The 21,512-nt window shown below is 37.6% G+C and overlaps 1 protein-coding gene across 1 annotated transcript in view; it reads right to left on the minus strand.

Moving 5' to 3' along the window:
* Positions 1 to 7,543, minus strand: part of man1a1 (mannosidase, alpha, class 1A, member 1) — a 100,662-nt gene extending 93,119 nt beyond the window's left edge. The window contains exon 1 of the mRNA XM_079583790.1: positions 6,710 to 7,543. Coding sequence (XP_079439916.1) covers positions 6,710 to 7,207 — 498 coding nt within the window. The 5' untranslated portion in view covers positions 7,208 to 7,543. The remainder of the gene's footprint in view (positions 1 to 6,709) is intronic.
* Between the last annotated feature and the right edge of the window lie 13,969 nt (positions 7,544 to 21,512).

Genomic DNA, 21,512 nt, shown 5'->3' on the forward strand with positions numbered 1-21,512 from the left:
TGTTTGGCCAATGTGTCGTAAGCAGGACTTTTATTTTGACAGTTCAGTTTGGCTGCCACTGAAGACGCACGATCAACAAACTTTAAATCCTTGATTTCAAACTATGCTGCGCTATATCCAGTTGCACAGTGTCACATGTCATTTTCACTGTATGCTGTAGGCTATGTAGCCTATAATTAATGTTACCACGTCTTTATTTGAAAAAATACATAACTCCAAGTGAAAACAAACTTACCAGATCACCAAGTGCCCTGTTTGTTACAGTGTTTACTTCCTTTTTATTCATACATTACATTTTTTAAATATATATATAGGCTATTCTATTTTTATATATATATTTAACATTTTTATTTGTGAAAAATACTGTAATAGGATCACAGAAGTTGTTTTCTAAGGTATAAGTCTGCTTATTTTACAGCAGTAAATATAACAGCAAATAAATATTACATTTCATCATTTGTTATGCACGTGTTTTTACTGTATTTTAATCAGTGTGATACAGCAGCCTATATATCGACTTCTCTTTAAGATATCCGCATCAGCCATTAAAAAAAATACTATATTATCCAACAACTATTAATTAATCTGTTCAATAAATCTGGATATTACACATTTTGTCCAATGATACCCTTAAAACAATAATGTGCAAGCATTTTTCACAACTTTCTTAAAGTCCCATCACTGACAGAGATTCTTCATTCAAAGACCAAACGTCAAAATCTAAAATAAACATGTTTATTTTCATGTTCAATTATTATTGATCTTATTGATTCATTGCTGCATCCTCTCGTGCTTCTCCTGATCAATGCACAGTGCAAACTTGTCTGGGCAGATGTTTATTGCTCTTCTAATCAGCGCTGGACTCTGATTTTGGAGTATTCAATTACTGGAAAAACCAAGCCATCACTACTACTGCAGTACAAGTGTCCCAATGCTCTCTGAAAACACTAACCAAAACTCCCTTGCGTTATCCATTCCACATGCATTTTTAATCTGCTAAATCTAATCTGTGCTTTAGTGTAGAAAAGACCATGCAATTCATACAACAAAAGCAAAACATCATGGATCCTAGCAACGGATCAGATATGCCATTTAAAGCCACTGGAGATAAAGCTCCTTTCTAATTTAGCTTTCTTCCCCATTTCTCCCCTTACTATCTATTAAGTAGGCTATCGCTTAACAAAAACACCATAATATAACCCTCAAATAAGTGAATGTAGTATTCTGGCCATTGGAGAACATTCTAGATTCTAGCCACTTCAAGACCAAACATTAGAGTAAAAAAGACGAGACTGAGTGGGGACTAACTTCGCCTGCAGCAGCTGTGCCATTGCTTGAGGGCATTCATTACATTTCTCAGCACCTAAGGTCAGTCGGGCTGCTTCTGGCTAAAGCGAGATTGACCCAAATAATCCGAGGTCTGTCTTGAGTCTCCAGACAGCCTACGCTGATCACAGGCATAGTTGTTAAAGGGTGCAGGTACGCTGTACGAGACCAAAAGTTCTCGCTCTCCTCTCCACCAGCAGATTCTATCTCTAAGAGTAAGACCATGCCTTATTCACAAGTAAAATGAAAGAAAGACAGCTGAATTATTTAGTATCCAAGCACTTCAGCTTTCAGGGGGGAAAGCCACTGTATGATAGAGGGAAAACAAACAAACCTGGGATAAAAGCCATGACCAAAAGGAGAAAACATCAGAGATACAAAAGAGGTTCTGCAATGAGAAAAAAAAGAGTTTGCCATGTTCTACTTGCTCATGGTGCAAAAGAGGTCCAAAAATAACCTCTCACAGTCAAAGAACTGTCATTGGTAAAGGGAAACAATTACAATATACAGAGCCTTTAAATCTACCGGATATCCTGATAAAGTCAAGTGCACACTGTGAGATTTTGAATTACGTCACTGTGCAAAATCAGTAGTTTCTGAGCGGTTAATGTGGCATGCAATGTTTAAACGGATTAAATGCATGTACAAACCCACATCCTGTTGCCAACAGTCACTGTCGCATATGGCACCAGAAATTGTCAATGAAAAGGAATGCGTTCTATGTGGAAAGCTCTACCGAAGATGTATATTGCATAATCTGACATAAGACAATTCCTGTCACAGTTTGCCTTTAATCCAAGATCTCACTGCAGTCACATCTTACAATCTGAAAAGCAAAAGACAGTAAAAAAAAAAAAAAAAGTTAACTTTATGCACTACACATTTCTGCACCATCCTATACTTTTCATTCTTTCAAAACTAGGTTGAAACCATCACACTTGGCTCTCCATTCCACCATATACCTTTAAAGTTTCATTTGTATACGTTTTTCTGTTAACCCCCCCCCCCTGCACTGAATACCTCGATGAGAATTAATTTCTCTTATTAGCTTGAATTGTGCATAATTGATGGTAAGAGAAATTAGGTTTGAGCGTGTGGAGAGCACTGTCATCTATAATGAATGAGAGGAGCTCAGAGCCCAGATGGGTGTGTGATGTTGCCTGCGAGCAATTCCTGCGGTGGACACACACAAGGAAGAGCATTTCAGGTGGAGGTGAGAAGAAGCCATGAACAAAGATACCTTTGTGAAGTTCTTAATGCACATAGATTCCCTTTGATTCGAACTATAGCCTAGCTAAAGTGCCATGAACAAATATCTGGTGGGGAATTTTTGAGGTATGGATTGGAGTACTTTGTCAAGTCAAACCTTTTTAATTACATTTGCATGGCCTAACATAACTTCTGCATTACATATTAGGGTTATTAATGAGTGTCGCATGAACACCAATATGACTGTTCAGGTTGAGGTTACATTGCAAAACACCAGACCTGTATATTTAGCACCACATACTGTATGCAATTGGCCCAAATCAGAATCGAAAAGATCAGATTCCATGTGGTTTGTGCTGTTCACACTGTTATAAAACAATCAGATCTGAGTCACATAAGAGCAAAAATAAATAAATTTGGATTTGGGCCACTTTTGCCTGCAGCGTGAACACACCTTAAACATCCTACACAACTGACAATCAGATCTGCCTCCATAGCTACGGCCAACTTCCTATACGATCCAATCCATTCCCGAAGGACAAAATCAAATCCCTCCGTACAGTTTTCTCATTCCAGACCAGCAGCTGTTTCACTCCGATATACGTCACAGTAGCGAAGAAAAGATTATCGCAACTTCCGTTTCTGGCCTACTTTAATACCAGTAATGTACTAACTATTAATCAATTTTCATTCATTAACTAACAATCAAAGACATTTTTATACATGAAAACATGTAAAAATGTGCACAAAGAGGCAAAAACAGCCCTGTAAATCTCACTGTGGCCTATCCAGTTTTCAGCTTATAAAAGCAGGAAAAAAGAAATCTCACACAACCATTTTTTTACATCATAACCTTGTTGAGATCAATCCATTTTCGAAGGCAATTCTGCTCCTCAAAGGTCAGAGTGTCTGGCGAGGCGAGACAGAGTGCCCACAGTCGAGTCTGACAAGTGAGACCCCACAAGGTCCAGCTGTGACTATTTGTTTCCCTCATGCCAGCGATCAATGGATGAAATCCCGCTATTCAGGGATGAATTATCACCGTTCCCATGCTGAGCCGCTGCATTAAGCAGGAGGGATGAGGGGCTTGTCGGATCCGCAGGAACACCGACGCTCTTGGAGAGGAACGCGGAGGCTTCCGCATGCATTGTGTGCATAACTCTATAACGGTTTAATCCTGGCATTTAAAACATATCCAACTCTGGGGGACTAACTTATTATCAACATTGCACTGTGAGCCATTCAGTGTGACTGGGATTGCCTTTGTCACACGCTTGAATGCACTCAAATCAAACTAAATATATTTTAGACAGATCACATGATTTAGGTTTAAGGTTTTACATCAACTCAAACCCTTTGCATTAATCTCTAAACCTGAACCTAGCTGTTGATGTATATTAGGAGAGGAAAAGTGTCCTCTAGTATGCAAACAAGTAGAACACAATCTCAAAGTGTAGGCTAGGATGGCATTACAAAGTGACACAATGTAAATTTGGAGGACACAGTAGGGACATAGGCACCATTTATTATGCAAATAACTGAAAAGTAGGCCTAGTGACTCGTTGTGTAGGATAAACTAGGTGGAATTCCAGAGAAAACAAGGAGACAAGGTCAATACAACTGACAGGCGATTTTAAAGCTTCACCGTGCTGTCAGATTTCATCTGCATCTTTACTCTGGGCTTGCCTGATTCAAATGGGGAAAAAAAACTGGGTCTCAATCAATAGGACATTTAATTTAATCAAGCCGATGCAAAGTCTACATTCGACTCATACTGAGGGAATATTAGAGAGACTGGCCTGACATACTCTAAAAGCGTTCATCCTGAAAGAAACAAGAAAATACAGCCTTGTTTCGTTTTAGTTAATACTTTAACAGTTTTTACGTATTTACCAAGATTTTGAGCTAAGCTCAACTCAACCTGATTGAGTTTTCTATACCACCAAGCACAAAAAATAAATAAAAAATTAACGAATAAAAAAATAATAACACCAGTATCACTTTAGGATATGATCAACAGCTAAATCAATCAATATTTGTTGTGCATTTTTCAAAGGCAAGCAAAATTTGCCAATATAATATAATAAAAAATAAAAAAAGATAAAAATCAACTTTGCTCCAAACAGAAGTTTAATAAGTGAGTGATGTAGGGAAAACATGTTTGTCTAAAATAAAATATCAACCACTATATTGGTCATTGGCCAATATTGGTTAGGCCTACATAAATATTTCAAATTAATACTAGTACTTCAGCAGAATAATTTAAAGGGACAGTGATAGATCACTGAAGATTCAACCCTCTCTCTTGAATAGTGCATAACTGCATACTTTTTCTGTGCCCCTGTAACTTTATAGCCATAAGCAGCTCAGCACAATATGTTTTAGCTTACTATTGTCACTATTGATTGCAACAGTGCCCGCCTCCTTTTTAAGCGGCGCTGGTCCCAGGAGTTTTTTTTTTTTTCATTCATTCATAGGGATTTTAAAATAGTCTTCATTTAAGGTGTTATAAGCCATGAACTAAGCCAATCAGCTGAGGTGAATCACAATACATGCATAAAAACAATATATTTTAAGGTAATGGAAATATATGCAAACATTTCAGTTTTTTGAGAGCATATGAAGGATATGTGTTCCCCTATAGGGATATCAACCTGATTACATACGCAGTGCTTTATAGGAGTGGGTGGAGATATTTTGGAGCATCGCTTTTTTAACTCTCTAGGCTAATTGGTGTAATTTTCTGTCCAGCATCATGGGTAATGTAGTTTTTCATCAGGAATGATAAAAAATAAGATGAAATAATTCAGGCTGACAGCTTCAGTAAAAGCAAATACCATGGATTAACCACCTTATAGCTCACAGTAGGTCCGTCTTTAAAGTTATCATTCAAAATCTATTTCCTTATAGAGAAAATTAATGATGTTTTTACTTCCGGAACCCAACTGATGCACTCTATTGGCAACAATTAAGCAATGATGACTCACCTTGCGCTTTCACTTTATAATAAAAAAATATTTAAAAATGCACTCGTGATGTAAAAACATGTAGGCCTACCGGTAGATCAATTATGACCAGTCTGAAATGCAGGAAATAGAATCAACGTGAAACACTTCACAAAAATATGAATCAAAAAACAGGAAAATCTGACCGAAAATTATTTAAATAATGACTGACTGAATAAAAACAAGGAAATAAACCAGACAAAACATATTGAGTTAAATAAGGAATTTCCAGTGACTGAAAAACTGAGGAATAGTAGCCTATAGTGAATACTAAAGTGAATACAGACCAATATGAAAAAAGCAGGGAATACTGGCTAGAATACTGACTGAAATACAGGCAAATCTCACTAAAAAGCAGAAAACACTGCTAACAGATACAGCCACGGTTGACTGAACCAGTGCCGAATGAAATTGTAAAAAACAGACTACTGGAATACAGGAAGAAAAAAATTAAATAATACAGACCGCAAGTGAAACTATAGCTTAATTAAATGGAAGGAAAAAAAAAACAGGGAACATGGCTAAAATACTGACAGAGATATTTTTAAACAAATCAGGAAACACGTTGGCTACTGAGATACAGTACCACTCACTAAAAAAGCAAAAGGCTAAAGCACTATCTGACATACAGGAAATGCTGACTGAAATACAGGCTAGGCTACTAAAACAGATTACTGACAAATATTTGAAAATACAGTGGGAAACAAGTAATGTTGACTACATACTGACAACAGTTAATGCGAGCTGAAATACGCCTGCCTGTGTCAGTTTTCAACAGACTAGAATTAGGCGAATAAAAGACATAATGAATGAACACGCGCTCGCTCTCCTGTGAGTGACAGAACTCACGTGCCCGTTAAACAGACCTGTCAGAAGGTCAGAAGTCATACTGGTTTCACAATACGCAGCGCACACGTCACCTTATCTTTCTTATTGCAACATTGTATTTTCATCCATTTTCTTTGGGGAAATGTTCCCTGAAACTGACACGGTATCAAACAGTCCCCTTCTCCAGCCACCGGCACTGACAACAAATAGTATTAATAGCCTACCGCTTGGTTTCTCTACACTGGGAAAGTTGCTTAGTTTCACAACAATATATCTGACATGATTTCCTTCGAGAGTCTGAGAAAAGCGCAGGAGTATATAATAATAAAAACATACAATACCTCTTTTATCTTGGCTCTTTTCTCTTTAATGTCAGGATCCGCGGGCTCGTGCCCTGTTGCTCCGGGCGGCCGCACGTACTGAACGAACGGCAAACTGTCACCTTTCACTCCATTCGCGTGCACAACTTTCTCCTTGTCGTTGATGATGTCTTGCTTGATCTCATCCGCTCGTTTCTGTAGGGTGTCCTTAGCCTCGATCAGCGCCTTTTCGTGGTCTTTTCTAATCTTGGCCAGGATCTTCACATCCTTGCCCGTCCCGGTGCTCGTGTCACTGACCGTACCTGTGCGCGTCTCTGCCTCCACCGAGGACGAGCGGAAGAAAACTCCGCTGAGAAGCTTAGAGGAATCCGGCAAGAAGAAGATAGCTCCGAAACACAGGGTGATAAAGGCGCTGAACACTAAAAGCAAGATGAATTTCTCCGTTAGCCTGAAGGAGGTCGGGCTGGCGGACTTCCTATTCGGAGTGGCCGTGAAAGGCAGGAGAGAAGCTACAGGCATTTTCTTCTGCGTTTAAAAACACGACTAAAAAGGCTGAATTCTACAACAAAGTAACTCCCCGATCACCTTGACCTACACTGTTTACGATACCTGTCACATTGAACTCAAGGTGTCCGAATAGGGCACGGTGTATCCTCTGAAATAAGTTGATCCCACTGTGCGAACAGAGGAGTCCCACCGCCTCAACTGATCACGCCTGAAACACATCTGTGTAAAGTCTCGTTGGCGGAACGGAAGGGATGGCAGAGATCCGTGAGTGACAGCGCGCCTCGACCAATCGCTTTGAGCCGCTGTTGCACAAGTTCGTTGTGGGCATGTCTTCCGGATTTAAAGTACAGACTGGCTTGATGTCTTGTTCAAACTTAATTGGTTATGGACTGGGATTATTCATTTATGTGACATGATCATAACGGCATAAAAAGGCTTATGGACATGTAAGGATTGGCCAAGTTAGGTTGTTATTTTTAATTCAAACTGCTTATTATAAATTGCCCCTGTGCAATTAATTAGCATTTTAATAGAAACCCACAGTAACCTTTTAAAAACTGGCTAAAAATTATTAATAGCAAATAGGAACGGACACCGTTTTTAAATTGGACATACCAGAGTACTACATGTCTCTCAAGAAGACATCAACAAAGCTGTTCGTTTTTTTTTATTTTTTATCCAGACTAGTCTACTATAGGCTATAGTAGCCTAGTCTGGATAAAAAAAAAAAAAAAAAAAAAAAATTCTAACTGCTTTCTACATGTCTTCTTGAGAGGCATGCATGAGATGAGATTTGTGTCAAAAAAAAAGAAAAAGTATTCATAGGTCTATATAAAAATATATATATATAAAGCTGCAGTCTGTATTTTTTCTTCTTTGTCGCCATCTCTGTTCGAAATCTGCAATTTCAGTTATTCGCGGAATTATCACCTTTACGTGGGTTGTGCCTTGGCCTGGCACAGCGCGGATGAATCCAATGTTTTGAGGAGAATGTGCGGCTGTCAGTCACCGCGCTGGTATGGATATTCGGAATCACAGATTCTACTTTTTGGAAGTATTTTCACTGGAAAATGTCATCTGAACAAGTAGCCTAAAATCCACTTTTGTCCTGACCAACTAAGGGGGGAAATCATTGCAGTAAATCGCGCTGATTAAATCTAACGATCGCTTATATCACGGCAAACCGTGCACATTATACGTACTGTTCTCAAATTGTTAATGTTAGCAACATCAGCATTGTGTGACTACATTTAATGTCCTTCCGATATTTATCCTTGTTTTCGCATGGGCCCGGTTGAAGTCTCTTTTTTTTCTCTAGTCAATCCGAAGTCCGAAGTCTTTTGCATTTTACAACGGGTAAATCTCTAGTTGTCACTGGTGATTGTCGTTTGAACCTTTCTGGATCCGCCATCAAATTGATACGTTTAATTATAATTATATCAAGTGCTGTGAGAAAAGGCTAAAGCCTACTAGCCGAGACACCTTCTTTATGTGTACAGATGTGACGTAATGACGCAAAGACATGGAAATGCCACTGGAATTAAAAACATTATTACAAGCTTACCGTTTTGAAATCGAGCTAAGGAAAGCAGATAGTTTTGAACACTGGCTGGTTATGTTGCTCAAAAATTTAATTAGGATAATTTTTAACCCCAAAAAGTTGAGATCTGTAAAAACTGAATTTTGTAGGAATATGGCACAGGCGGAGCAGAACAGAATACAGGCTTAGCTAAACTTGACATAGGCTACTGTACATAAAGCAAGACCAGTTTTTTTCGTATAGCTGAGGATTTCCTGGAACTTGATTACAAAATAAACACAACGTCAGACAGTAATCGTTCAGCCTTGACTTTGTTTTCCAAAGCACTGGCAGCAGCATTGTTCTTTAACAAGACTGAGAACAGGAGACAGCTGCTTCATGCATAAAGATTTTGGGGCTAAAGCTTAAAAACTGCCTTTAGAGGTTTCACTTTCGTAACAGTATTGCTTCTCACATCTGGAAAGCTGAAGCATACAGAAATTTGTATGTGTATATATGTATATGTATTGTAAGGTTTGGTGGCAAGCTCATTCTTTTTAAGTCTGAGTTCATCTGCCAGTGAAACCAGCAGTGGTGGGGTGTGCAGCTGTTGCCTTTGTACTCATGACTGTGCTATAGCGACTATGCCAGAGCTTCAGTGTAACAGCTCTGACAGTTTAAAACATGCAGTTTATCCATATGTTTTTTTATTTTATTCTGATTGATAGAATCGTTTTCACTCCAAGTACTTTTCAGCAGCTCCATTGTGTTGTGTTGTGTGTGTGTGTGTGTGTGTGTGTGTGTGTGTGTGTGTGTGTGTGTGTGTGTGTGTGTGTGTGTGTGTGTGTGTGTGTGTGTGTGTGTGTGTGTGTGTGTGTGTGTGTGTGTGTGTGTGTGGCCCAGGTATTCCAAAACTTCAGTGCCTATAGGTTGTTATTTGCATTTTTTCACTTTCCAACACAAACACGCCCCGTAGCATAATCCCACCCTTGACACTGATTGACAGGTTTCCGTGTAAGGCATCGGAAATGGAAATAGTAGGGAATTGTGATTCCATTTGAGTTTTGGCTGACTACATACATTTCAAAGTGAAAACGCATACGTGGTAAATTTAAATAGCAATTTCAAATGACAGGGTCAAAACTCGTCAGATATGGGAAACGCAGTTGCAAACGGACTTTGCTTTTCCATTTGAAATGTGGCTGCCAGTGTGCGTTCGCTTAAACGAAAATGCAAACGGTAATGCGCAATTTGCAATTGCGTTTGGATTATGTCACATTTTATGCGTCCACAAATTGAAAACGCAATTGCAAATTGTATTTGCAATTCCTTTTGAATAATGTCCGGAATATCATTCCATAGGCCATGATGGAGGATTTATGAATGGCAGTGAAGCAACTCAACTGGTAGGTCACATAATATTGACAACATGGCTAGTGTAGTCTGGATAACATCCATACTACACATAAAACATGCATTGTTAGTAACTTATTTAAAATAAGTAATACCTACTCAAGAGTGTATGTGATGTTGGACGCAGACCATGATTCAATGACTCATTCCTGAATGAATCAGAATTTTTGAACAAATCAATTGAATCAATGAGTCACTCATAAAGACGGTCACTAGTCGCCACCTACTGGTGTAACAACGTAACCTGGCGAAAGAGTCAATGAATGCAGACACACAAGCTGAGGGGTATAAACAGTGGAAAGTCCCAGCGCGGTTTTACTCTTATGACAAAACTCTAGTCTTTATGAGTTTTTAATTAGTCTTTTTTAACTTAAAGGACAAGTTCGGTATTTTACACTTAAAGCCCTGTTTACAGATCGTATCTGATGAAATAGAACGGTTAAGATTAAACTTTGGACACATGCTCCTGTCCCGAGAATTTTAGGTTTATTTAGCTTTCCCCCCCCCCCCCCACCCCCACAATGGTTGTCTATGTGCACTGGCAGATTCCTTCCTAAAACACATTAAACTTTCGTTTACAAAGACGTGAAACTCACCGAGTGGTCAGGGGTGTTCACTGATATGATCCCAAAAAAAATCGCTGAAAAAGATGCTTTCCAACAGGTTTTATCGTAGTGTTTGTCCACCTCCATTGACTTGTATTGAATGTGCTGTGTGAGGTACGATATTCCTCCGCCGCTTCTTCTTCTGCTTCTTCTGTGTATTCAATGAAATGCCAGCGGTTTGCTTGCAATTGGCAAAGGTGCATTATCGCCACCAACTGGTGTCTATTATTCAAGCTCTCAACGGAAGAATCTGGGTGTGACGCGTTCGGCAAAATAGGTCCACAAACGCGAAATAAACCTAAAATTCTCGGGACAGGAGCATGTGTCCAAAGTTTAATCTTAACCGTTCTATTTCATCAGATACGGTCTGTAAACAGGGCTTTAAGTGTAAAATACCGAACTTGTCCTTTAAAAGACTAATTAAAATATAATACTAAGTAAAATATCTAGAAATCCCTAAAACAAGTTACACTTGAGAAGAAACACTGTTTACGATACTAAGACTTAGATTTATCCGAAATATATGTATTTTGTTAAAAGAACAAGTCTTAATATTTTATGCAGTGTTCCTTTTCAAGTACTGTATCGTGTTTTAAAGAGTATTAGTTACTTTAACTGAAATTAGTATACTTGGTTGAATGGTTTCATTTTGTCCATGCTCAAAGAATGATAAGGAAGAGCAATAAAACGAGGGGAATGTTTAGTGAGAAAACAGCAGGTGGCATCTATATTACTGTAAAAGCACATGGGACGTGCAGTCACATTACCTGACGCAGGAGTGCTCGCACACAAATTTCAGGGGATTTTAATCTTGTCACTTCATCATAACAGCTTGCTGTTACTCCCAAAAACATGGTGAAGTGCATGAAGCAGGTTGAAAAGGCTTTGCATTATGGGAGGTGGTGTTGAAGAACAAAAACCAGGTCTGGACGGTAAACTGACAAAATCAACCAGTTCTTCCAGTACACCCACTTTAATTACTTTCTTAAATGAGTTAGAGGTTTCTGTTCGCTCAGCAGGCCTTTCTGGTTCTTTGAGAGTGACAACAATCCAGGAACAAGAATATACTCGGCCTCAAGTTGTTCCAAAGCTGTATGACTTTCTTTCTTCTGTTGAACACAAAAGAAGAGATTCTAAAGAATGTTGGTAATCAAACAGTTGACGGCAGCCATTGACTTCCATAGTAGGAAGAAAATACTATGGACATCAATAAAAAAAATTATATGATCAATAAGTTATGACAACATATGTTTTTAGATTGTTAAACTCATCAAAATAAGTTAAGCAATGTTTAACTTTTTTATAAAAGATTAAACTATTTTTTTAAAGCCAGTTTAATGTAATTTAAGTTGAAATGACAAACATCCCATTTATGAAGTTATTTGTACTTAAAACATTTAAGGCAGCAACTTTATATTTAATTTATTTTTTTAACTATTTTGTGTTCAACAGAAGAAAAAAATATATACAGGTTTGGAACAACATGAGGCTGAATAAATTATGACAAAATTAAAACATTTGGGTGAACTATTATCTTTCCCAAAAATCCTTCTGAGCAATGTAAACACTCTTTTTAATGACTCAAAAAAGTAAAATGGCACATTTTTGAGTGATCGTTTAAATGCAATAAAAAAAATAAAAATCCCTTTCTGCTTGTACGTGAGGTAAGGGGCTTCTTCTAGGGGGAACGTGTGCACTGCATGCAGCTCAACACCTGCCGCTACACACATCACCTGCTATTCACTGGCTTCCCGATCCACTTCAGCTGATTTACCATCTTCAGCTAAACTGTATCATTCACAGTTTGCACTGCACTTGTCATCAGCTACTAAGATGAGGCTTTCTAAACGTTGTGTTTTTTAGATGGTCTGAAAGAACCTTAATCGTACAGCTCATAATCATTTGGCTGATTAATGGTGCACAACAAGCCAAGGAAATGAAAATTAGTCCATGTTTGTTTCGCCTTTGAGGGAGTTTCTATGGAAGCCATATGGTATGCACCTGCTCAGTACAGGCGGGTATGCAAATAACGACGGTCTGCGGCTTTTAAACAGGAACGAATTAGCCTATCAGGTAATGTCATGAAACTTATAACTGAAAACGAGGAGGTGTGAGAGAATGATGACTCACAGTCAGATAGGGAAATTGTAAATTAGAATTATGCAGCCAAATGTGGAAATGCAACAGCATTTGATTATTTCAATGCTGTAACATTCATTTGGGCCAAATAGAGAGAAGCTATCTGTGTGCATCAAAGAATAAATCACAGTGAGGGTAAGAGAAATGTAACTGAATCAGCACTGAGGCACAAAAGAAATTTCAAATTCTTATGTGACAGTATTTTGGCCTTTCATTTCTCTTTAATGTCACATGCCTGCTTTACTCTGCTATAGCCATCGGCCAAACAATGAGAAGTGGGTCTCTCTCTCTGATCAGCCTTAGATGTGTGACACACACTCTTTCTCCTTGTTGGCTTGACCATGCAAGAGATTTGAAAGCATTACTGCTAAATATGAATATATAGAATATTTATGTATTATTTCTAAGCACACCCATACCCACACATTTTGTCCCCATAATGTAGGGTTTACCAGGACAAAAGTTCAAAAGTGGGATCAGTAAGATTTTTTGTTGTTGTTGTTGTTGATGATGATGAAAGAAATTCATACTTTCATTCAGCAAGGATGTATTAAATTGATATATACATATAATATATACATGACAATAAACACCTATTTCAGATAAAGCTATATTGAATCTATATTGAATTTTCTATTAATCGAATCCAAAACAAAATGTCATGTTTCTACAAAAATATTAAGCGACACAACTGCTTTCAACATTGACCATAAAATATTTCTTGAGCAGCAAATTTCATATTTAAATCATTACTAAAGGACACTGACACTGAAGAATGGAGTAATGATGCTGAAAATGTCGCTTTTTAATTAAAAAAATGCTAAAAAACTAACAATGATATTGAAAACTGAAGACATATTAAAAATCTTTTTATAGAAGCTAAAAACATTTTAGACAATATTTAATTAAACAATACTAAATTAACAGTACTAGGCTCTCAATGGTTGTTATTATAAAGTGTTATAAAGAAATATAGCTTTTTATACATTGTATACACTGGATCTATAGAGGTTGGAAACCCACTGCCATATAGCTATTGCATATTGCTGACTTTGCAGGACTTATTCAATAAACATGACCAAGAATCCCTCCTGCAAGTCAGCAGAAATCCCACATATCCACTGCTTAATTCAAAATAGACTTAATAGCCTTCCTCTCAAAGGATATATTCCGATAAGACTTCTTTTCTTTTGACACATCTTGCATACAGATCCCTTTGTTTGACTTCCTAATTGACCTATCCATCATATAATGTCATTTTCTCTGACAGCATAGCAAAATGTTGACAGTCCTTCCCATGCCCTTGCTCTACTGGCTTGTGTTATTGGCAGGTAATTTAAAATGATTTCACTTTCAAATGAGATAATCCACATAACAAACTCATACTTGATTCATGGACAACATGAATAAGCATTAAATGATCTTTGGCATTTGGGTTGATAACCTCATTGAAACTACATTCCTCATTAACAAAAGGTCAAATAAATCCCGGCTCCAAAGACAAGTGTTCAACGCCACCAGGACAAGACAAACAGGAAGCGCCATACATTAGCACAAACTCATTAATAAAACCGCCGCAGGATTTGTGTGCTTGCATTTATGTGTTTTGCATGGCTAATATGCCTTTTCCACTCCAGTGATCAGTGCACACCTCACTGCACTGGACTGCGTATCAGCACAATGCAACATGTGCAAGACGGCAGGTGCATCACCATTCCTCCGTGGCAGAGTGACTGCTAAATAACCGGCTTCTGCTATTCCTAGCTCTATTCATGGCATATCAGATCATAATGCCGAATGCTCGTGCTGGTAACACTTCACACTGTTGTTTGGCAACAAAACCGGTCTGGGCTGCGTTTCCCAAAAGCATTGTTAGCCAACTATGTTCGCAAGATCCGTATTTCAATGATTCGGTGTTTCCCGAAACCATCGTCCAATGAACATTCGCCAACAGCATCGCACAGTTGTGTGATTGGAACAACAGCTCTCGACCTGTGGTTAGAAGCATAGTTTGCATGACATGTGGACTTAAAGGGTTAGTTCACCCAAAAATGAAAATAATGTCATTAATGACTCACCCTCATGTCGTTCTAAGCCCGTAAGACCTCCGTTCATCTTCGGAACACAGTTTAAGATATTTTAGATTTAGTCCGAGAGATTTCTGTCCCTCCATTGAAGCTGTATATACAGTATACTGTCCATGTCCATAAAGGTAATATAAACATCATCAAAGTAGTCCATGTGACATCAGTGGGTTAGTTAGAAGTTTTTGAAGCATCGAAAATACTTTTTGGTCCAAAAATAACACAAAATAAGACTTTATTCAGCATTGTATTCTCTCCCGGGTCTGTTGTCAATCTGCGTTCAGGACTCCGCAGTGACGCTGCTGACGTAAGACGCTGATGACGTGTTATCTGGTGCGCCCGAGCTTCGTTTACAGTCTGAGGAAGACGCACGCTATATTCAAGCTATTCTACATTGTTTGCGTGGATATCATTTTTTTAATGGTGCGTAAATGTGCATGTCGCGGATGAGACACTTTTACAGCGTGCGTTTCCCTCAGACTATAAATGAAGCTCGGGCGCACCAGATAACACGTCATCAGCGTCTTACGCCAGCAGCGTAACTGTGAAGGATTGACAACAGACCCGGGCGAGAATACAATGCTGAATAAAGTCTTATTTTGTGTTATTTTTGGACCAAAAAGTATTTTCGATGCTTCAAAAACTTCTAACTAACCCACTGATGTCACATGGACTACTTTGATGATGTTTATATTACCTTTATGGACATGGACAGTATACTGTATATACAGCTTCAATGGAGGGACAGAAATCTCTCGGACTAAATCTAAAATATCTTAAACTGTGTTCCGAAGATGAACGGAGGTCTTACGGGCTTAGAACGACATGAGGGTGAGTCATTAATGACATTATTTTCATTTTTGGGTGAACTAACCCTTTAATAAATCTTGAGCAAAATAAAAATGACATGTTGGCTTTAATTAACTTTTTTATGTCAACAGGTTCCACATAACTGGATTACGTTAAACAAACCTAATTTGTTCATGTAACTTCAACACCATGGTATTAAGTCATTTTAAACGATCCAATTTAAGTAGTGTTAAAGTTAAATTGTTATGGTTTCCTGACATGATTCAAGGTTTTATTTATTATCATTCATCCATTAATATTTAAATTATTTTAGTCACACATGATTGAAATGATAGACTACAGCTAGCTATTTGCTAACAGTGGCACATATTAGCATCTTGAATGCTAAGATTTACAATGTCCTTCAACCAAAACAGATTTAAGCAATCTAATCAGTCCACAGCCAAACTAAATGCTCCACTTTTCTCCACAATGGTAACCCACTGTAATTGAAATGGTTCTAATAATTCCAATGTAATTGAACATTAAACACAATTACACACTATCAAGTCTTCGCCTTTTCTCATTTCTCATCTCTAAAAAATAAATAAATAATAACACTTAATTTTAACATTTATTCTCTCTTAATTCAACCATATGCAAAGCATGCTGGGAACTAACAAGCACCGTTCAGTTTCAGTTAATACAACACAAATCATTTAACACAATCAAATTAAGTTAGGGCAAAATGGCAGTTGGCGTCGCACTATACTGTCACCCTCTGGATGTAAGAATTTTTTACTTAACATAAATTGTTTGTGTCTAGACAACATGTTAGGATTTTGTACTGTTAAGTTGAGACATAATTACGTGGACCTTATTAGAAAAAAAAAACATTTCAAGTCAACAAACACAATTATTATAAGTAAATTAAATATAAATATTATGTAAAGTGCACAACCTTCTTAGTTATTTTTTTTAGCTACAGGCAGTTCGACAGAAGACAAAAAACATTTAGGCCTACATATCCATCTACACTTGTACTACATCTGTAGATACGAGTGTAGATACATATATATGTTGCCCTACTTGTTTTTTGTCTTCTGTCGAACTGCCTGTAGCTAAAAAAAATAACTAGGAAGGTTGTGCACTTTACATTTCCTCTGTGTCATCCATCAAGATAATTGACAAGTTATTGACAAGTTATTTTTTTTAGCTACAGGCAGTTCGACAGAAGACAAAAAACATGTAGGCCTACATATACATGTATCTACACTTGTACTACATCTGTAGATACGAGTGTAGATACATATATATGTAGCCCTACGAATGTAGCCGTCATTCCCGCTGTTAAATTATATAGCCTATACATTCATATTAATACTGCACGCACTCTCTGGATATCACAGCGCTGTTTTTAACAGTGTCAAGAAGACACACGCAAACACTATACCGAATGTTATAATGCAGAGCAGGAATCAAGGCTTCATCCGGACAGCACTCTCATACAGAGAACTGCAATTACACAACATTTTAAGATGAAGAGGTGATCTTTTGGTTTTCAACCGTGATAACTAATGAGCTCACTGACAGAATACTGCTTTTTATATAGCAAATTTCCTATAATTCTATGAATTATAATACCATTTGGTTCGTTGGTCCGTTGGGTCGGATTGCTTTCACACTTCAAGCGAACTGTTCCAGAGTGTGTTTGCAATCGGCTGAGACCACCTCGTTCAGGCGATCTCGGAGCGATTGTTCCGGTGCGGATCCGAGCGTGATTGCCGTGTTCACATTCAGTAAGCCTAAACGAACCGAACCAAGGGAGAAAACGCACCATGTTTCCGAAACAAAAGCGCAAAGTCATTGAACTGAACTGAATCAACACTGAACTGACTTCAGCTGAATAATAACACTAAACATTCTATTGGAATATGAAATTGGGCCCCGCAAACGACCTTCATATTAGCACTGTTCTAGGCTTATATTAGTCACACTGTGATCCGAATGCATGTTCTATGCTAATGTGTCTTGAATGAATATCCTAATAGACCTTCTTAATCCCACTAAACACCATAAGATAAGACCACCCGTCTGACTTTCCGAAAAGTGTCCACAGGCTGACATGCTTCCGCTCTCAGCAGAGACAGCGCGACGTGTTTACTTCTCCTATCAGGAATGTCTTCTCCTCTTTATGAGGCTGTCGCTTCGCTTTATTTAAAGAGCAGCCTCTCCTTTCTGTCACCCGTGGCATGTGATTTTTCATTGTGATAGCACAAAATGAACTTCTGCGTGATGAGCAGTGTGGTGTAACGTACCTAAATGCAGAGCTGGTTTATTTACAGGGATGGGCAGACGTGAATAGCAATGAAAAGAACCTGGAGGCTTGTGCTCGCTTTAAGTTGAAGCGCCGTGCTGAAATATGAATCAAAGTATTGAAAGAGGACAGGTGCAAACACTTTTAGAGGCAGGCGCTGAAACAGATCTGGTGTGCTTTGATACGGTACAGAATGATCAAAGTTAACATGGCTTTCCCTATCTTGCGATTTACTCAACTTCATTTGCATTCCTTTGATTCTGAAATGGTCTGTTTGTTTGTGAAATGGTCTATTCATGAGAAATTGCCTCAATACAGACTCTGCCTCCTGTTCACAACAGCCTAATTGCAAAACCATAAAAACGAGACTTTGTAATTTGAGTTTAATTATTGACCTTGTGTATGCTATAATATGACATAACAGCAGATGACTGTACTGGAATGGTTATTATATATAGGGGGAATTCAGTCAATTACAAGGCAACTAGATCCCATGATATTATGAGTGATTCAGCTGAACGACTTTCTTATTCTGTTATATACTAGAATTAAATATTACCAAAGAAACACTAATCCGAACCTAGAGAGTTATTATAATATTTAGATGTTTAGCCAACTATATTACAGTGTCATGGCTGGAATATAAAGAGGGAGACTTATCCTTGGGACAGAGGGCTTGAAATTGAAATTAATATCTTATTTATCATCATGAATAAATATGACAAGGTGAATTTAAAGGTCCCGAAGGTGCTCAGACTTGGATTTATTAAAAATAATGGAGTCTTCTATTATAAATGGGCGTGAATAAGCCAAAAGCACATACACAAAGGAATGATCTTTTTATTTTTATTTATGAAATTGTTTTTGGTGATATACACAGGTTTCTTGTATACAAGCAATACCGGATGCGCGCGCATCCAAGAGGCAGGACCGCTATATGTTATGCCGAGTTCTGTAAAAGAACATTGTAATTAACGTAGATTTCGCATTGTTTGTAAATTCTTGTGGACTCAATAATAAACTGCAATTTCAGAGTTGAATCTGTTTGCTTGTGTTTCATTTGCATATTAATATAACATTATGTAAAAAGTTAGTTAGTTGACTAGTATGAAATTGTCCAACTAAGTTTGTGAATCATAAAAACATGACATACCCTATGCATTTAGGTTAGTTTACAGCACAACAGCTCCGCGTCATCTCTGCTTCTGCTAGATATAGCCGTAAAGACTGTTGCTTTCTGCCTCTTAGATGCGCGCGCATCTACGTGATGACGTTGCACAGAAACCCGTGTATAGGACTTTCCTGTTAGGATGACAGTGGCAATGACTGAATTACAATACGTTTACATGACGATGTATACTAAAAACGGAAGAATTTTTTTTGTGTGTTTTTCACGTACAGACGGCAATGTTGTCAAAGCTATCCCAGTTCAAACGGATCCACAAAACCGAATAAAAAATGTTGTATTCTGCTGCCGGGCCTCTAGTTGGCGATGTCATGTTGTAAAGAAACACTACGCGCCTATAGACTGAACATAATACGCATGCACATGACATCACAGTTTTCAAAAAAAATAGTTTTTGTAGTTAACAGTTTTGTTTTCCAAAACTTGCACTTTGAAACGTTGCGCGTTTTCAAACGTAATTTTCAGGACCCCAAATTGTCCTTTGTTTTGCTAAGGTTAATTTCATAGCTGGCATTTTATAAATCCTAAATTATACTTCACACTTGCATAATTTGTCAAATTTACAGCTTGATTGGAAATTACGAACATTACAAACTCATAGGACATCTAAGTATGATTGCTCTCTTGATTTTTCATACATAAGACTGAAATCTGGGTTAAGGAAAAAGGTAAAACAATAAAAACGATAAATAAAAGGCATCTGAAAAAAATAGCAAAAATAAAAGTTTTCCCGACAGCATTAAAGTGACCTTCATATAACAAGAACACTATTATGTTGGTTTTAATAAAAATCAACCCAGGGGACATACAAGTGCCCATAGTTAAACAACCAGCCAAACAGCAAATGAACACATGTCCTCCTCGTGCTTATTGAAAGAGAACATCTCATGTCATGATTCATGTCCCCTCACAGTCTAACATTGCATGTGGAGTGACAGCCATTTGTCAGACAGCCTTCAATATAAGAACCAGACGTGAAAACAGACTGTTATTTACATCCTACACTCTCTGGGTTTGCCATTTATTCGAACTATTACAGTTCATGTTTTAGAGGCGACATTTCAAATTAAATGTGGATGTGCTTGTGGTCACCCACTCGCGGATCTCAAAGCTATGAAAAGACAGTTGTGAATTATTGCGATAAAACATGTTATACATTCCACAGCAGAGGGTTGAAATGCTGCAGGTTCAAACTGTCATTCAAAATGACAACATTCAACATAGATAAATTCACTTCTGGTTACTTATGCACCATGCTTACTGCCAGCAGTGAAATTTGTTTTCAGAATAACGGAAGGCATTGCAACACATGCTATAATGTTTAAAGTTATATGTATTGCTCATCACAAGACAGCCCTATTCGGACAGAATTGTTTCACATGGGCGCATGATGTAACTTATAATGTGAAACTTCACCTGCCTATATCAATAACTATTTTTATGACATACAAAAGACCAAACAGTAGGCTAATGTTAGACAATTTTTTTTTTAAACACTTTTTGTTAAACTGGTTGAATCTCGCTCCACATCCCGATAGCTATCAATAACAATAGTGGTCTTAATATAAAAAATATAGCCTATATCTTCTGTGGAAGTCTCCGGACCAAAATATGTTCGTCCAATCATTGCATTCGGTCCGAATGTCTTACTTCTTGCCTGTCAACCTATGTATTTCCATACCATCGCACAAATAAATATATAGGACTTATATATATTCCAAGTTATTAATGTAGTATTGTAATAAGTTTAAAGGCGCAGTCAGTATTTTAACTATCATTGTTTTTTAAGTAACCCTGAAGAAATGAATAGAACATATATATATATATGAAGACTTTAGATGCAAAAGCCTCTAAGTGCCATCTGAAATAGAATTATAATTTTTATCAAGCTTGTATATTTATGTTCAATTATTTCACTTTAATGGCAATGAAAATTACCTATTAATTGTCATTAAAGGGAAATTACCGAAACTTAAATTTACGAGCTTGATAAAAATGCTCATTTTAAAAGAAGATTTCAGATGGCACTGTAAGATCTGGCTGATCGGCCCAACTTCCGGTTTCCGGCCAGCCGGAAGGACGCGCGTGTTATCGTCTTTTAGCGTCTCAAAGTATTTTGGGTTAAAACACATTCACATATGCAATCATCTCGTTTTAATCTGCCTCCATGAATTAAAAAGGTTCAATGTGACAACATTTGTTTATGTTTACACTTAAAATAGTTACAAAATAGGTCCATGTGATAATAACTTGAACCATTAATTG

The sequence above is a fragment of the Phoxinus phoxinus genome, assembly GCF_949152265.1.
Source record: "Phoxinus phoxinus genome assembly, chromosome: 16".
Lineage (NCBI taxonomy): Eukaryota > Metazoa > Chordata > Actinopteri > Cypriniformes > Leuciscidae > Phoxinus > Phoxinus phoxinus.